General features: G+C 41.1%; 1 protein-coding gene across 14 annotated transcripts in view; it reads right to left on the bottom strand.

Moving 5' to 3' along the window:
- Positions 1-1,372: 1,372 nt before the first annotated feature.
- Positions 1,373-16,736, bottom strand: part of LOC135498472 (bromodomain adjacent to zinc finger domain protein 2B-like) — a 48,220-nt gene continuing 32,856 nt past the window's right edge. For 10 of the 14 annotated variants that reach the window (XM_064788760.1, XM_064788755.1, XM_064788763.1 and 7 more), the window contains 20 exons: positions 16,417-16,482; positions 14,971-15,015; positions 14,330-14,383; positions 13,611-13,739; positions 13,265-13,454; positions 12,999-13,138; positions 12,570-12,787; positions 12,301-12,375; positions 11,805-12,072; positions 10,177-11,698; positions 9,689-9,901; positions 9,272-9,396; positions 8,449-8,849; positions 7,912-7,926; positions 6,533-6,731; positions 6,203-6,292; positions 5,797-5,966; positions 5,297-5,560; positions 4,983-5,126; positions 1,373-4,738 (listed from right to left, as the gene is read on the bottom strand). In XM_064788760.1, the coding sequence (XP_064644830.1) occupies positions 4,531-4,738; positions 4,983-5,126; positions 5,297-5,560; positions 5,797-5,966; positions 6,203-6,292; positions 6,533-6,731; positions 7,912-7,926; positions 8,449-8,849; positions 9,272-9,396; positions 9,689-9,901; positions 10,177-11,698; positions 11,805-12,072; positions 12,301-12,375; positions 12,570-12,787; positions 12,999-13,138; positions 13,265-13,454; positions 13,611-13,739; positions 14,330-14,383; positions 14,971-15,015; positions 16,417-16,482 (4,536 nt within the window). In that variant the 3' untranslated portion in view covers positions 1,373-4,530. The remainder of the gene's footprint in view (positions 4,739-4,982; positions 5,127-5,296; positions 5,561-5,796; positions 5,967-6,202; positions 6,293-6,532; positions 6,732-7,911; positions 7,927-8,448; positions 8,850-9,271; positions 9,397-9,688; positions 9,902-10,176; positions 11,699-11,804; positions 12,073-12,300; positions 12,376-12,569; positions 12,788-12,998; positions 13,139-13,264; positions 13,455-13,610; positions 13,740-14,329; positions 14,384-14,970; positions 15,016-16,416; positions 16,483-16,736) is intronic. The other 4 variants (XM_064788757.1, XM_064788761.1, XM_064788762.1 and 1 more) reach the window with 4 other exon arrangements.

Genomic DNA, 16,736 nt, shown 5'->3' with positions numbered 1-16,736 from the left:
CCTAGTTATTGTACATTAAACTATCATCTGAAGCATCTTAATCAATCTCTTCTCACGCCTTTTTACGTTTTGGTTTTCTTGGCTTATGTGACTAAAAGATAGGCTCGGTCAAAAGCCCGCGGAATTCAAACGGGCATGGTCAAAAGCCCGCGGAATTCAAACCGGTTTGAACGGTTTGAATTCTGTGGGCGTTGGACCAAGCATATTTTTTAAGGACATCTACTAAAGTGTTATTAATGTGCCCTTTGGCCAGACATTTCGTTAACAGGAATTGGAAAAGCTTTGTACTCCCTTTGACTTGAGGACTTCATGTGATTGTTGGATGACTGTGAAGACTTCATGTCAGATGTGTTGTAAGTATAGATATTGTCACAACCTAACAGCAGTTTAGACCATGGGAATGATTAATCCGGTTTACCGTCCGAGAGATTTAAAAAGATGACGAGGCTTTTTTTCATTTTTCTTTATTCGTTATCGGTTTAAAGCCTGATTTACTGGTCAAAACAATTGATTCAGCAGAGTCTATTTCAATATGCCAATCAAAACAATTTACAGCCGCCCTCGGTCTCATGAATGTTCGCCTTTTCAGGTTCAATATTTGTAATACCTCCTGTGGCGCATGGTACTCTCACCGAGGTTGGTATCTCGCGATTTCGCATTCCGCATCTCGCGGTTTAAGCCCAGGGTCAAATGCTTCTTTGTTGCAGATACCAGGCACTGATAAAGCCAGGGTATCCCCATGCATCATTGGTTCAATGTTTCCCCGAATCAAAAGCGTTTTATGTACCCCAGGTTATATGTGTCCCAGATTCTAGGTGTCCTCATTTGTAGGGGAAGGTTGCCTTAGGGTTAGGACCAGGTTGTAACAAAGTAGCCAATTGAAATATTGGCATGAATCAACCTAACTTTCCCACACAACTTGGACACATGGAACACAGGACTCATGGAATCCATTTGATTTGGCCAAAAATTGTAGTCATATAAACACCAGGACACATAAACCTGCCCTGATCAGATTAATCCAGCCTTGCTTCAATCTTCTTGGTATACGATTTCAGTGTTCTCCACAGGGTTTTCTCAAGGTAGGGTGATAGTACTGATACCCTTGATTTTCATGACGTTTTACCAGTGTGCAACACAAGGTAGGGTGGCCAGCAATTTGAGGTACGGTGGCCCTATAGGAACCCTCTACAAAGTTCTAGAGCAAGGTAGGGTGGCTCTTCCAAGGTGGGGTGGTAAGCTGCCAAGGCAGGGTGGGCCACCCTGACAAATAGCCTTGTGGAGAACACTGGATTTACAGACTGAATAGGATTTAATTCAAGGCATGTGTTTTCCTCACAGAAAAAAAGAATTAAAAGAAGCAAAATGCACGTTTCACTGACTTGGGCACCCTTTATTTGACATCAACATTTACAGGAGAAAATATAACTACCGAAATAGTATGTACACAGATCCTATCTACACTTACACAAAAAAACAAGATTCACAACAATTGTTCTGTACGCTTGCACAACATTGCTCTGTTGGCTTACACAACAGCTCTTCTGTAGGCCTGCGCAATAATTGTTCTGTAGGCCTGCACCACAACTGTTCTGTAGGCCTGCGCAATAATTGTTCTGTACGCTTCCACAACAACTGTTCTGTATGCATGAATGACAATTGTTCTATAGCTTGCACAACATTCGTTTTATATAGCCTGACTATCATCTGTATGCTTACCACAATTGTTCTGTATGCTTGCACAACAGTTGTTCTGTGCACCTGCACAACAACTGTTCTTTTCACTTGCACAACAACTGCTCAGTTTGCTTGGAATAACAAAGGAATGCTCTGATTGCGGGGTTACATGTTTCTGGGCGTTAAAAATCCATTCAACATTAGACAACAATAAATTAATTATACAGCGCCCCTTAAATAACTACATATTAGCATTTCCTAGAATGCTTTGTATATAAATCTAAAAAATGCACAGCTGAAGATACAATAACTAAGTGTAAATGTTTGTCGATTAAATGCAGAAATTGAATAATATATTGTAATGTATGATGATTCAATTACAAGAGCCGAGGACCATTTTCAATTGGACAGCGGGCTTTTAATTCAGAATACCGGTTCGCGACATTCAACAGGTTTGCTAATTATCTGTCAAATCAGTTTTATAATTCAAGGACCTTGAAATACGACATTAAAATCCAAAGGCTTTTGCAAATTTACCAGAACATTGTTGGAACGCTGTGCATCTCTGCTTTGGTTCCAAATATGCCTATGTCCAAAGCATTTTTTGTTGGCCCCACTCACCTAATTGGCCTTGGTCGATACAACGTTTTGAAGGCCTGGTGTTGGATGAAATCCAACAACTGAAATCGGTTGACTAATGTTTTCATAAAAAGAACTGGAACTTCAACTTAAAGATGTTGCAATAGTGATAAGCTTTCACATCCTGGATACTACACGAATATAGGCAGCAAATGGACATCATCTGATTGAATTGCAAGGTGGCACATTGAACCCACTACTGGCACCAGGAGGCGCTGCCAATCTGGTACAAAAAATTATTGCGGGATATCGAAAATAGGACATAGACACAGTGACTAACCGTAATGGTTTGAGTTGCCTGCCACATCAGTTAGTGCTGTTTTCAACTGGTTGGTTGTTGTGCATACGTAATGTGAATATGCCTTGAAAAAGTCCCAGCGTTGCAGCGCCACCACCAGTAATTTATCAAAAGTCCAATTATCGAAAACCATGATTTCAGGATTATTGCTAATAAGATATGACAGGACATATTGTTTAATGTCTCATTCAGCACCATTTTTTAAAAGCAAGACTTTTAAACGAATGTTACAAATATTATGAAAGTTACTTGTGCTATTGGTTAACAGAAAAAAGGTGATATCCCTCCCAAGGCCACTGCAAATCCCTGCTTTAGGTATTGAGCCCCCCTGGTTAACTTCTGTACATTCTGGCTGATCACCAACATCTTGTGATATCATATCTTCAATTCAAGCGGATCCACATTTATTTGCTTGAAAAAATATCCTCACCAATGCAGTTTTCTACAACCACAGGGATTGGAGGCAAAAAGTGTCAGTTAAGGAAAGGAATTTACAACCATGTGTTGTTCTTCTGCCTAAAAAATTTAATTACTAATTATTTTTAATCCCAATTAGCACTTTCTGCCTCATAATTCCTCTACCTACAAAGTAACTTTTCAAAACCATTCTATACACAGTACAATACTCTCTCAGTAGAATACTCAGTTTCCAACAACATTCTAAAAACCCTCAGTCATTCCTTCAAAGAAAAAATCCACAAAATTTGAGTAACTTAACATAATTCTCAAATGACCATTTTTATGACATTATTATCGCAATGAAAACGAATATCCGTTTCATTAATTACCTCATTTACATGGAATCTATATTCACAACATTTTACCAAAAGGACATTATATTCTTCTAGCCATAATCCTCTAGGTCTGAACTATAAAAACGCGACCACAAAAATGGAAATCTTAAAACCTGTCGGGGTAGGGCCACGGACACAGAATATCTCAGAATCGTTTTGGAACTCTGTCTGTATATGTTTTATATAAAACAACTAATCGCACAACAAATAATTTTTACTGGTACAATGTAGGCGTAAATTGTTACAGGCCAAAATATTGCAATCATCAGTTTTCTTTTCCTTTTAATACCAAAAGCCTATTTTTATTTGGATATGCAACTTAAAATTGGCATAGGTCAAATCATGGAGGTATAAATAATTTATATGTATGTAATGTATAATTATTTATTACTCCATGGTCAAATGGACTCAACTAAAGGAGATGGCGCCAAGAATGATTGACAGAACTTGCCTTATATAACCAGGCAATCGTCAGTTAAGATAAGGCAGCATTGAGCCGGTCTTCAAGCACATGGTTGAGAAATGCAGGATTAAAAGCTTTCTTTATACTGGCAGATGGAGGTAATAGCACATTTATTTCAATGTAGACGTTATGAAGTTGTCTGCTCCAATCTTTCTTATCATTATCATACGAAATTATAGGAACTTTTTTACAAATGCCCATTATGGCAACTGCAGCCCCTAAAGCGACATTGGCCCGATAAGAAACAGGCTTTTAGCCAGAATTTGTTTTTACCTGTTCCACTTATACATGGCAATGGTCCCATGATGTACATTTCAAACCAGTGGCTCCCCTAGATGACACTAGTGTGACAACCCGGTACAACAAGTAGGCCTGGCGTGAACCACATGTCAAACCATGCCAACCTAACAGCCTGCAGTGTTTCTGAGAGCAAAATCATCTCCAAGGTTATTTCTATACGGACGCCAGCTGTAAATTGTGAACTGGGAAACTCAGTGAGTATCCGATGTTATGATATCCCAAAGTATAACACAAAGAAAATCTTGAGTCTTGAACTTGCATTTTTGTATTTTTACTGACAAAAAGTAAAATATGGCCAAATTTGCTAACTTCTGAATGTATAAAAATGTCCAAATTCTCAATTCTCTGTGACCAACATCCTATTTATCCTCCATTTCTTTTTCTGCAGCATCATTTTTGTCTTTTTTGACCTTAGGCATAGCCTGGAGCAGAGTGGTCCACTTCTGTTCAAAGAACTTCCTCATCGTGTGCCCGGCTATGCCGACATCGGAATCATCTTCGTTGAACGTCTCGCAATTATTGAAAACTTGGCGCGTGTCGTTTGCAAAGTCTGCTTGACATTTATATCTGTAGGGAGAAAATCAAAAGCGGAAAGCTTTAAAGATTTAACATTTCGCAAAAATAGCTTATTTTCTGTTCTGTTCACGGAACCCTGCGGTGTTTGATGAGACAACCAATACCTCCAGGACTGTCTTAATTCCTAAACCCCAAATCACACCGCCATCAGATCACTCTGAAACGAACGGCGTAGGGTTTTATTCACAATCGCAAACCCCCTGCAAATCAAATGGGCATCAGATCTCAAACTTACACATTATCCCTGAGTTTTTTCTCCATGGTACCAAAGTCCATGGGGCGGCGGATTATCTTCTTATACTGGGGGAACTGTTTGGAGTTGACCGCCTTCAGGAACGGCCACGCTTTGTCGTGAGCTTGCAGCTCGGGCATTATCGACCTAAAATGTTAAGAAAAGAAACGTTTAAAGTGAATTTCGTATGATCAATACAATGGCCTTATAGACCTAAAATATTAAACAAGAAACATTTAAAGTGAATTTCATATGATCAATAAAATGGCCTTCCCGCATGTCAGTCAGCAAATTAGGCTGGTTAGAACAGAGCTTACTTGCACGGTCCCATATCTTCCGAACTCTCATCGAGCGCACTGACTGGTTCCCGGTCCTTTTTCTCCTTCTCGGCAGCACCATTGTCCGTTACCATCGCAACTGTCTCCTTCTCCTCCTTCTTATTGTCCTTATCCTTTGCACCTTTTCCCTTGGGCGTGTCGGGCTTTTCCTTTGCGTCTTTCGGCGTTGCCGTGCTCTTTCTACGGCGCTTTGCTTTGCCCTTCGTTGCTACGCAGGTGATGCAAGACCATTTTCTCGGAACCCTGTGGTATAAAATAAGGATCAACTAAGTCTTCAACTCAAATAAATTTCAGAGATATAGGAATCTGATATCTGGAATTGTCATGCGTATACACGGAGAAAACCGTTTGTCAGTTCAGTTAAACCGAAGTTGTTATTAGACGACTGTGATTTACGCTCAAAGTTGAAGTTGGAGTGGGTGATGTAAATGATGTGCAACCACTTTAATTAAAAAATAAAATTATTGATTGGTCCTTACCTGGGTAGAGGAGGAATGAGACAGTCGATATGAAAACATCTCGGGCAGTGATCACACTCAGCCAGACGTCCACCCTTCTTCCCACAGACGACACAATGAGGACAGCCCGTTGCCTTGGTGACACACTCAAAACAATACCATTCTCCGTCTGGGATGTTGTCCATTTTGGGCTGAAAATTAAGATGCAAGAAATCAATTGAAACTATCAGTTCAAACTTGTCCAAAGAAAAACAAACTCCTCATTCGACACCTGCCAACTGACATATTCTGACATGTCTTCAGCTTTAGCTGTAGAGTGTTTCCTGCACACCACTACGGTGTGGCATCAGTTGCGAGTTATTGGCCTGACCTAAAGGCTCTATCCTCGGCACTCATGCGATTCTTCACATCAAAATCTCTCATGTACCTTGAAACAGTATGTATGATATCCCTTGTCGCAACCATCACACAGTAACAACTGAGCTTCGTTGTCATCCTTCATACAAATTTGACAGATCTGAAACAATAAATGATGTGAATTTAAAATGCCATCTTTGCCCCCAACCTGGCCTTAAAACAATCAACAGTCAAGCTCTCCAACACCATGCGATGCATCACTGCCACTTTTGTTGCGCTCATTTTAGTCCGCTTTAGATAAGGGTCAAGTGATTACCAGTACTGAAGAATTTGACAGTCATCTCATTGTTGTGATGGCTCATGATAAATTTACAGTACACCTCTAAAGAAACATACATACCACTTTCATTATAGACTTCTCCCACGCTATACAATTATTGAGATGCACCAAACACATGTGTAGCTGAGCCGCAGAATGAGCCGTTTCAACTGCCCGACGCCAGGTCAGGAGGCCCTGGGACACTTGGGTTTCATCCTCTTTTTCTGGTTTGCCCGTCTTTGGGTCCGGACTCACCACGGCAGGAATGTTGAGCTGTAAACTAAAGAAAGAGAAATATTCTGATTAATGTGATTCAAAGGAACAAGTTGGGGTTCTACATTCCAAAACATCTTGGTTACAATGTTTCATTTTTATCATGGATTATAACTTAGTCTCGTTTTGACAACAGTGGTTTTGGTGACATCGCTGACATCGCAGGTTATTGAACGTTTACATATCTTGATACAAGACAACAACATACAGACTCACTAACAACACCAAAACATGCTGGTGTAGCAAAATAAAACAGTTGGAGACACTGACATAGAACTGAAAATTGAAAAGACTGTACATGATCGAATCTTTGGGTCACTAGTCCAGCTCGACGTAGTAATATCAGTGCACACTGAGGTGATAATTGTACTGGGCTCTTATTGTACCATATAGAAACCATCCCGTCTTTTCATTTATTGAGAATGTAAACATGAAAATGATCTTTTTAGCAGAGGAACTGACTTAAGCAACTAACGAAAATGTATTGCAACCCACCAAAACGTATTGCATAGAGAAATGAGAAGTGCAAAGAATAAAAAGACACATAGTATGAAATTAATCTTTCTTTGGATACTGCATGGCGCTAATTTTAACAGGAGCCACAGAACTGGTTCTATTTTCAACACAGTCACATTTGGCATTAAAAACGAACATAAACCCCACAACAATCTCACCCGAGTTGGACGAACCCCAGTCAATTGGCTCTTTGTCTCTCACAGGTCGAACACAGGTGCCTCTGTGGAAACCTTTGATAGCGGCGACATTGCTGACGAAACTGGCCCTTCATTTCAGCAGTACCACAATATTACCGCAGCCACAGAACTGGTTCTATTTTCAACACAGTCACATTTGGCATTAAAAACGAACATAAACCCCACAACAATCACACCCGAGTTGGACGAAACCCAGTCAATTGCCTCTTTGTCTCTCACAGGTCGAACACAGGTGCCTCTGTGGAAACCTTTGATAGCGACGGCATTGCTGACGAAACTGGCCCTTCATTTCAACAGTACCACAATGGTACCGCACTGGCAGTAACCATTAACGAAAAAACAACACATATTGGATTGAAAACATCTAAAGTCTGAAGTAAAATGTTGAAGACGACATTTGAAATTTACAGCACAAGCAGACAACATAAGTTCTGGACAGAAAACAGACGAAAAATGTTGATGAATCACGCCTACCTTTTCATCCTAAGTCTTTATGAAAGAGGACAAAACAGGATTATGGAATTGCAAAATTTGTTTTGTCTCCAAAGTTCTTTTTAACTCAATCAAGTGAACAACTCCCCCCTTCCCACCCCTATCCCTACATTCATCACGAAGTTAAAGTGGACAGAACAGCAACAGACAAACACACAGCAAACTTGAATAAATCAGCAGGTTTTTCATTCTTTAATTCTAAAATCGATAAATGACCTTATCTGTTGTCAGGGCAATTCTCTTTCCTTTGCATCAGAGCACAAAAAGTTATCCCTCCTTCCCCAGGTCTCAAAACAGTACAAAAAGTGATTTGCTTTCAATAGAGGCATTTTCTAACTTAACAATATAGTTGAGCACCCAAAGAGTTAAAAAATTTGATGAGCAGGTACATAGGTCCCATAGGAATATAATCTTTTTTTTTAATTACTTGAAAATTGATTCCAGCAGGCCATAATTGTTACTGAAGATACCTTCTGTAAAATATAAACCTGTGCAACAGAAATCTCACAATTCACTCACCTTTTATTTAGCGGAGGCTTGAGGTAGCGGCGTTCAATATTCTTCTCCAAAGTCAACAGGCGATACTTGGCACTTTCTAGGGCATGGAGTTTCCGTTCCTCCAACCTTGCAGCTTTTCTTGCCTCCTTTTCGGCCTTGGCTAGTTTTTCTGCCTCCTTTTCCGCTTTGGATTTTTCCGGTTTTGGTTCCTTTTCTTTGGATTCGGCATCTTTTTCTTTCTTTTTCTCCTTCTTTTCCGCTCGCCCCTCCTTCGTTCTTCCATCAATTTCCTTCTTTTTTTCCATTTTTCCTTCTTTCTTTTCTTTTGCATCTTTTTCTTTCCCATCCTTATCCTTTACATCTTTCTCTTTACAGTCTTTTTCCTGTTCCGAGTCTGAACTGTGTTGAGGAATTTTCCAGCCCTTTAAGACAAGAACATGAGGTAAATATCACCATCCCCTTGCCTACAATAGTATGTCAAAGGCCACACTCTCTGAATCAGACAGTCCCTGTGCTACAACCAGCCAGGATGTCTGAATTCCTTGGCAGTCAGCACCCTCAAAAAAGGCCTTCATGCTCTTTCAGATCTTCTTTCAACTTCCCAACTAGCCAAGGCCAAAAGGGCTCTAAACTGGTTGCCCTACTGATTTGTTATTTCGAGGCTTGTTGGCCAATGCTAGAAACCCATTTATACCACCCACAGAGGAAAAACGGGGAGGCAGTCAGCGTTTCTAAAAAGTGTTTGTAATTGGAGCGAAGTTTGCTATCGATTAAAGGCACGTGACATAACGGTTAAAAAATGTCTGAAGGACTCTGACGGAACCAGAGAATATTTCAATGTCACCTTTATCTGAAGACTTGCACCATACACTCTTTCCTCCATGTTTTCCACTTCATCCAATACATTCATATTCATTTCATAGAGGGCGCTCTTGAGGTAGCTATCGGGGTCATCGGGATCTGGTGCACCTGAAAATGGATGTAACAAAGCTGTTTTTATGAATTTATTCTGAGCATATCAACCAAAATCTCGCCTCAAAAATGACAGCAATCAATGCCAGCGTTAGTTACTATTCACTTTGCGAGTAAAACCCAAAGTCAAGCTGAGTGGCAAAGATTATGAAAAACAACATTCTGTTAGCTAGGGATAAAGATCTGATAATCAGGAGCGCGGAGTTAAACAGGAATCACTTGATCCAAAGATTTCTTTCGATATCACCACAAGACAACTCAAGAGTTTTTGATTAACATGCTTCTGTACCTGTATCGGGATTGGTTAATTTCTCGTCCAATGGCGTCTCCTCCATCACCAATGCCTCATTGTTGCCGTTGGTACAAGACTCGCAAGCGTAGTCCGCATATTTCTGGAGCGTCTTCTGCAGGAGTTTTTCACATATGCCGCGGGAATGCAGACTTCGGATCAATGCGCGAAGTTCTTCGGCGTTTGTGATTCTCCACCAACCACGCTGTTTCTCTGAATTATGATATTAATAATGATGAAATTAACACGGGGTTTCAATCACTGAAAGCGCTTCACATTATTAACAAGTTTCTATAACTATAGGCCTCTCCAACCACGATCCAAACTATATGGGAGGGAGTAGCTCCTGTCTGAGCTACTACAAGGTGCTCAGGATTCAAAACACCGTCTTGACCGACGGTGAAAGTTGGCAGTCATATCATGTGACTAAATGAACGACTCTTATTGCCAAAAGACGTTGATTATGTCACGAATAAGATTTTACTCACCAATAGGGATTGGCTTCGGCGCAGACAGTCGTTCAGGGTCCACACTGGAGGTATTTGGGGTCGAGGTTTCATAGGAACGATTAAAACTCGAGTGAGGAGGCGTACCCTCCTCTCCGTTCATCATTCCTGAGGTTTTCATTGGTTGATACCCACCGCCCGGGAGACTAAAGTTAAATGGCGAGTACTGTAATTGTCCCATTGGATAAGACGCGAACATGGGGTTGTGAACTTGGAATGCGGAGTATGGTACCGGAAGAAAGAATGGCGAGGGAGACGGTGACGGAGAATTTGACATTTGAGAGTTCGACATCTGAGACAGGTTACTTGGAGTTCGCGTTAGCGTCGACTCATCACAAGGCATTCTGGGAAGGATACTGAACCACGGTTTCTGACCTTGGCGCTCTGAGAGATTTTTCAGCATTTGTTCGGCGGAGAGCGGCCCGGAGGGTGGAAACGGGAGGAACGGTGAGCAGCTGTTGTTATAGTGAGGCCCCGGGTCCTCCTTCTTAAGAATAGAGTCAATGCTCATGAACCCGGGAGAACTTTCTGTAGAAGCACCAGTTTTTATAGCTGAGTTGTTAAAAATGTCGGATTTCTTTGGCGTACGCTGGTAGGGGCTCTCAGATTTCCGTGCCAAGTCACTGAGATTCGATGCTGAGTTAGGTCGTTGAAATAATGAGTTCACAGGCGGCGTACCTATTCCATTGACTAGTGATGGTTCACAATCTTCCTGTTTTACCTCGACCTTTTCCTCTTTTACATCAGAATTCTCCTCTTTGACTTTGACACTGTCCTCGACCTTGCCATTTTCATCTTTGACCTTGACATCAAGGTCATTAATCTCAGTTTCCATCTTTATTGCTTTTGATTTGACACACTCCTCTACAATGTCACCGTTCTCCATTTTCACAGAATTTAATTCCGTTTTCACACAATCTACATCCATTTTGTTCTCTGCCTCGACGGTGTCTTTTTGAACATCAACCTCCATTTTAACGGAGATCTTCTCCATGCCATCGACCTCCATTTTCTCCTCTTTTACGGCACCATCAATATCAGCAATTTCACGTTTGATTTCCCCCATCGTGGTCCCCAATGCTTCCCCTTTGTGGGGCCCCTGATCATCTGCTTTCACATCAGAATCCTTCTTTTTGACACACATCATGTTCTGCAAAACAGTCGCAAAATCACTCTCCTTTGAATCTACAGAATCAATATTACTTTCACACATTTTATCTGCAATTTCCTGACTTTTTAAACCTGCACTCAAATTCAGATCTTTTTCATCAGATTTTATGAGTTCACATCCCGATTTCCCCAAAAATGCCTCATCGCAATTCGACACAGTCTTTCTCTCAACTTTTGTCATGAGTTCCGGTTCGGCCGATTCGAGACCTTCGACGTAAATTCCTCCGGCAAATGGCAGCACCCAGTATCTTCGATGGTATCGATCCTGTCCAAATGCCATTGCTCGGAGTTTGTGCGACGCACAGAACACTTTATCTCTGAACTGGGAATGTTGCTAAAACGAAAAAAAATTATCATATTATTAATATCAGAAAATTACCTGAGAAACACATATAAAATACGGAACCCCTCCATTAACATTTATATTGCTCCTTTCTTACCTTACTCAACTTCTCCAACCTTTTCTCGAGCTCCTCAATCGTGGCTGGCTCATCCTCGTCATCCGCATCGGTACCGGTAATCTCGCTCCCCGCGTCGCTGTCATCGCTATCCTTATCGTCGTCTTCATCATCGCTGCCCCGCTTGCTCGAGATTGACGCGTTATTCAACCCGAGGAGCGAGCTGTCTTGACAACCCATGGAGCTGTCGTCTGCCAACTGTTTGGCTGGGATTGGACGGTTAAATTTCCTGGCTTGAAGTATGCGTAACCTACAAGAGATGATAACATATTTACAAAGTGTCCGAGGAATAAAAGCATAGGCTGATTTATAAGGCCTTGAAATTAAGAAAGTCTTTATCTTCTTCTTTTTCAGCACTATTTCTCCCACAGATGTAAGTAATTTTCTTTTTTGTAATAAGTTTTTCCTAATTATCATTGTTGTTTTCTCCAAGCCTAACATCAAATAGCATATAATATATTTTCATTTTTCAACTTACTTTCTAACTTTGCCTTCCACAACCCATTTATCTCTCCGTAGGGTGGTCATAGTGTCAATGTTCTTGTCTATCTCACTACAAATACAACAAGCAACACTATGAACATCTTGAAACAAATCAATAAAGATAACTGGAAAAACAGCTGACAGAAACAGTACAGGTATTTTTTGTAAACAAAAAGTGATTAAATGCCAATGATTGATTGATTGGTTAACTAATTGATTGATAGTTTGATTGATTGTTTTTACTAATTCTCAGTAAAAGCTCACCTGACAATGTTTTTACTACACAGCAACTCGTTGCAGACAAAGGCTAAACATGCTGCCTTTTGAGTCGAATTCAGCGAGGTCAATGGTCGTTTGAGAAGCAGATTCGACAGGTCGTCTGGTTTGCCGTTTCGAGCCTGAATAAATATCCTGAGAATCTCTGAAAGATTGTCGTCGTTAATCTCCATGTCCATGATCTTGTGACCTAGTTGTGTTAAGGCCTGAAACAAGATCAAGTAAAAAGGTATTGTTTTATAAAATGGCTGTAGTCGGGTTAACCCGACAAGTGTTTGGTATAACATTGGTCTATCCATTCTATCAGACCAGTGATAATTTGGTCAATACATTCCATCGGACTTTGTGATCAAGATACAGCAAATTATCTACTACACACAGCCCTCACCCCCCTTAACGAGCCAACGTTATACATACATCCTTAGGGTTTGGCACCCCAGGATCCTCCAGTGCAAACTTGAGTAGGTGGGTGATAAGCGAGAGATACTCATCAATGTACTCATCGTCATTTAGGAGGGCCAGTTGGAGGGTATTGAGCGAAGGTAGCGAGTCCAGGTCTGAAAAAGAAGACGAAGAAATCAGCATTTCATACACTTTTGGAAGTTCTATTTCCAGTGAGCAATTGGATGAACTTTCCTCTTTTGTATTTGACAAGGCAGCATTGCGTAAACCACATCACTCACCGAAACCAAGTGCAATTCCAAAGTTATTCAAGAACTCTATGACCATCATGGCATCAGCGAGCGCCTCCCCTGCCAGTTTAACGCCCTTGATCCGCTTCAACTCCGGCACTGGCTTATGATCAGCCAGCTGCATGTCCTCTATTGGTTTCTTCATCTCCCTGGCAACCTGCATCTCATACTGACGCTGTTCCTGAAGAGAGAATTTATGAAAATTCCAAATTTCATCCACCAAAAGATACACTCAATCATTACAAAACTGAACCACCAAGTGCTAATTGAGAGCTTTCCAACGAATGGTCATGTCAGTTAGTTTAGCTAGCTAGTTGAGCTAAAAATCCAGACTCACAAATTTCCTCTGCCTATTAATCCTCTTCTCATTATTCTTCTCTTCTCTCATTCGTTCTCTCTCCTCCTGTCGTTTCCTCGCCTCTAAGGCCTTCACCAACAACATGTGCTGCCGCCGCCTTTCTCGTTCCTGAAAAATAACGAATTCTTGAAGGACCATTCTTCCTCTTCCACAGCATTTGCTCTGCATTTGAGGGTGTTATTCACATTGGAGTAGTCCTCCTCCAAGCTGGGATGAGCGTTTTTGTGCCACTACGAGGCACCTTCTCTAACACACAAGGAAGCATTACACTGAAGACTTGACCCTCACTTCTTGCTGGTAAAAAAATTGTCATGGCAGCAGACACAGCACTTGCTCTGGCAACAAGACAGCAGACATATATATATTCACAGAGAGTCACCTTTTCTACCACATGCAGAAGCATTACACTGAAGATCCAAACCCACAACCTCAAAGGTGACAGGTGTTGCTTTCATTTACGAACACCAGTCTTAACACTGTGCTACTCTGATTGTCCATGATACACGTAGCTATTAGACCACATCAGCCAGCACCAAGAAGTTGTTATGAAAGAGCTTCTTTTTTTATTCCTTGTACTTGAACCGCAAGTTTCCTGGGTCAAGAGAAGCGTCAACCGAACTGTGTTATTTTCTATGTGAAGCGACTTGATAACCAAAAGATGCCATGATATCCCCATGCCAATGATGAAATCAACATACCATACTCGCCATAACCAGCATACGTCTGCGCTGCTCGCGTTCTTGTTGTGCAGCCTTTTGTTAGCAAAGCAAAATGGGGAATGTTAGAACAACAACGGTGAGGTAAATTTTTAATAATTAAAGGGTCATTCGAAATCTTTATTAAAGGTCATTGGCACTCTTAAAGTTACACAACTTTTCGACAAAAACTGTTATTTGTTATCTGACCGTCTGGTCCTACGAAATGCCTACTTATATGCAACTGTTGTATTTTAGCTTGCCTGTTATACATGTTGAAGCAAACAGCAATATGTTTCAAAGGAACTTTTCAAAAGAAATTTCTCCGGAGCCTGGTGATGTTAGATAATGATTCACTGCAACTAAAATGAAGTCTTGACGAGAGAACACCCGCTAAACTGTGTGAAGGATCCTTGATGCTATAACGATCTATAAAGGAGCAGTAGTGCTGATTACCGCCAGGCCAGTGCTAATGGATAGTTCTGATTGAAAAAGGTAAGGAAATTTTGTATGTTCTCCGCATCAAGACATTCAGAAATGCCAAAAGTTTATTTTGTTGTTTAATAGTAATTGTTGACAGTATCAGTAAGTGTGTCTCCTCTCTTAATTTAGCTGCCCGCATAAACATTCTGGCCATCTCTTACCTGTTCTTTGAGGATAACCGCTTGCTGTCGCTTCATCTCACGTTCCTGCAAGATATACAAAGTGGAAGAACCACATAGAGCAACAACGACAACAATGTAATCAGCAGGGTTCAAACTCTACCAGAATAAAATGAAATGGCCAGGGCCATTGTGCTCACCTCATGTGGAGGAAAGATGGATAAAGAGCATTGTATTGTGTCATGTAGTGTTAGGTTTGATGTAGGTCCAAGCAATTACAATTTCCCCAAAATGGCCAATTTACAGTACATTCGACCTCTGTGACCTTGAAAAGTAGGTCAAATCAAAGAAGACCCGGGTGACACATCGAATGGTTGTTAGAATTAGATGTACCTATGATATAAAATTGGTGCCAATCGGGCAAGTCATTACTAGGAATAATGGCATTTTGAAGAATTTAGGATTTGGCCCCCTCCCTGGAGGCCAAACGGCAAATCAGATCGCACCAAACTTCGATACCTGAGATCACCTGACCAAGGGGTACATGTGTACTTAATTTGTGATCAATAGTCATTGCAGTTAAGAAACGTGCCATAGTTACGGCCTGACGGCGAATTTACGCCATTTGACCTCTGTGACCTTGACAAGAAGGTCAAATTAAAAACCTGTGTGACATATACTGTATGGTGGTTAGATGTACCCATGATATCAAATTGGTGGCAATCGGGCAAGAAGTTAAGGAATAATCACATTTTTAAGGTTTTTGGATTTTGCCCCCTGGTGGTCAAGTGGTGAATCATATTGGACCAAACTTCAGTCCCTGAGATCACCTGACTAAGAGGTAAATGTGTACCAAATTTGGTATGAATAGTCATTGCAGTTTAGAAACGTGCCATCGTTACATCCTAACGGCCAATTTACACCATTTGACCTCTGTGACCTTGAAAAGGAGGTCAAATCAAAAACCCGGAGGATATATGATGCACCTTTGCTAGAAGTACCTACCATATTTTTTTCAAAATTTCCCGACTACTATTAAGGGAGATATTGCATATTTTCACTTTTAACGTTTGGCCCCCTGGTGGCCAAACCATGAAACGAATCGGACCGAAACTTGGTCTCCAAGGTGTCATTACATAAGGGTACATGTGTACCAAGTTTCAACTCAATAGCTCTAACAGTTACGAAACGTGCCCTGCTAACGGACGACGGACGACGACGGACGACGACGACGACGACGACGACGACGACGACGACGGACGACGGACGCCACGGTATGGGATAAGCTCACCTCTGCTAAGAGGTGAGCTAAAAACTATCAAAATTTTTTAGACATTTTGACACTATACATATTTTTTCAAAACTTTTTTGTTGACTGTCCAGATTACTGGCCTGGGATCAAACTGGAACCATGGTCCTTAAGTGCCCAACCAACACCACTGTAACAAATTTCAACTCCATCTTTTATTCGTCGTTTGAATCACTGACCTTTGCCTTTCTCACCATTTCGGCAACTTTCATATTCTGCGACTCTTCCTTCCTTCGACGACGCTCCTGAACATGCAAATAGGGGGCAGCACAGATCAACACATGCACATGCAGAGGGAGGGAGCGCGAAGCACAAAAATACAAGACGATTACCATTAGCAACCAAATAAACAGCAAAATAACTAACTAGAGACGGATGCATCAAAACTGTACCCCAACCCACAAAAACGTCATTGTACCATCATTGACTATTCAAAGCTTCAAAAGTTCTGATCCCAAATACCACAATTCAATACATCGAGCCATCTCTTCCACGAGAT

This window comes from Lineus longissimus, chromosome 13 (assembly GCF_910592395.1).
Source record: "Lineus longissimus chromosome 13, tnLinLong1.2, whole genome shotgun sequence".
In the NCBI taxonomy this organism is placed as follows: domain Eukaryota; kingdom Metazoa; phylum Nemertea; class Pilidiophora; order Heteronemertea; family Lineidae; genus Lineus; species Lineus longissimus.
The sequence above is the reverse complement of the archived record's forward strand: the minus strand, read 5'-3'. Positions and strand labels throughout refer to the sequence as shown.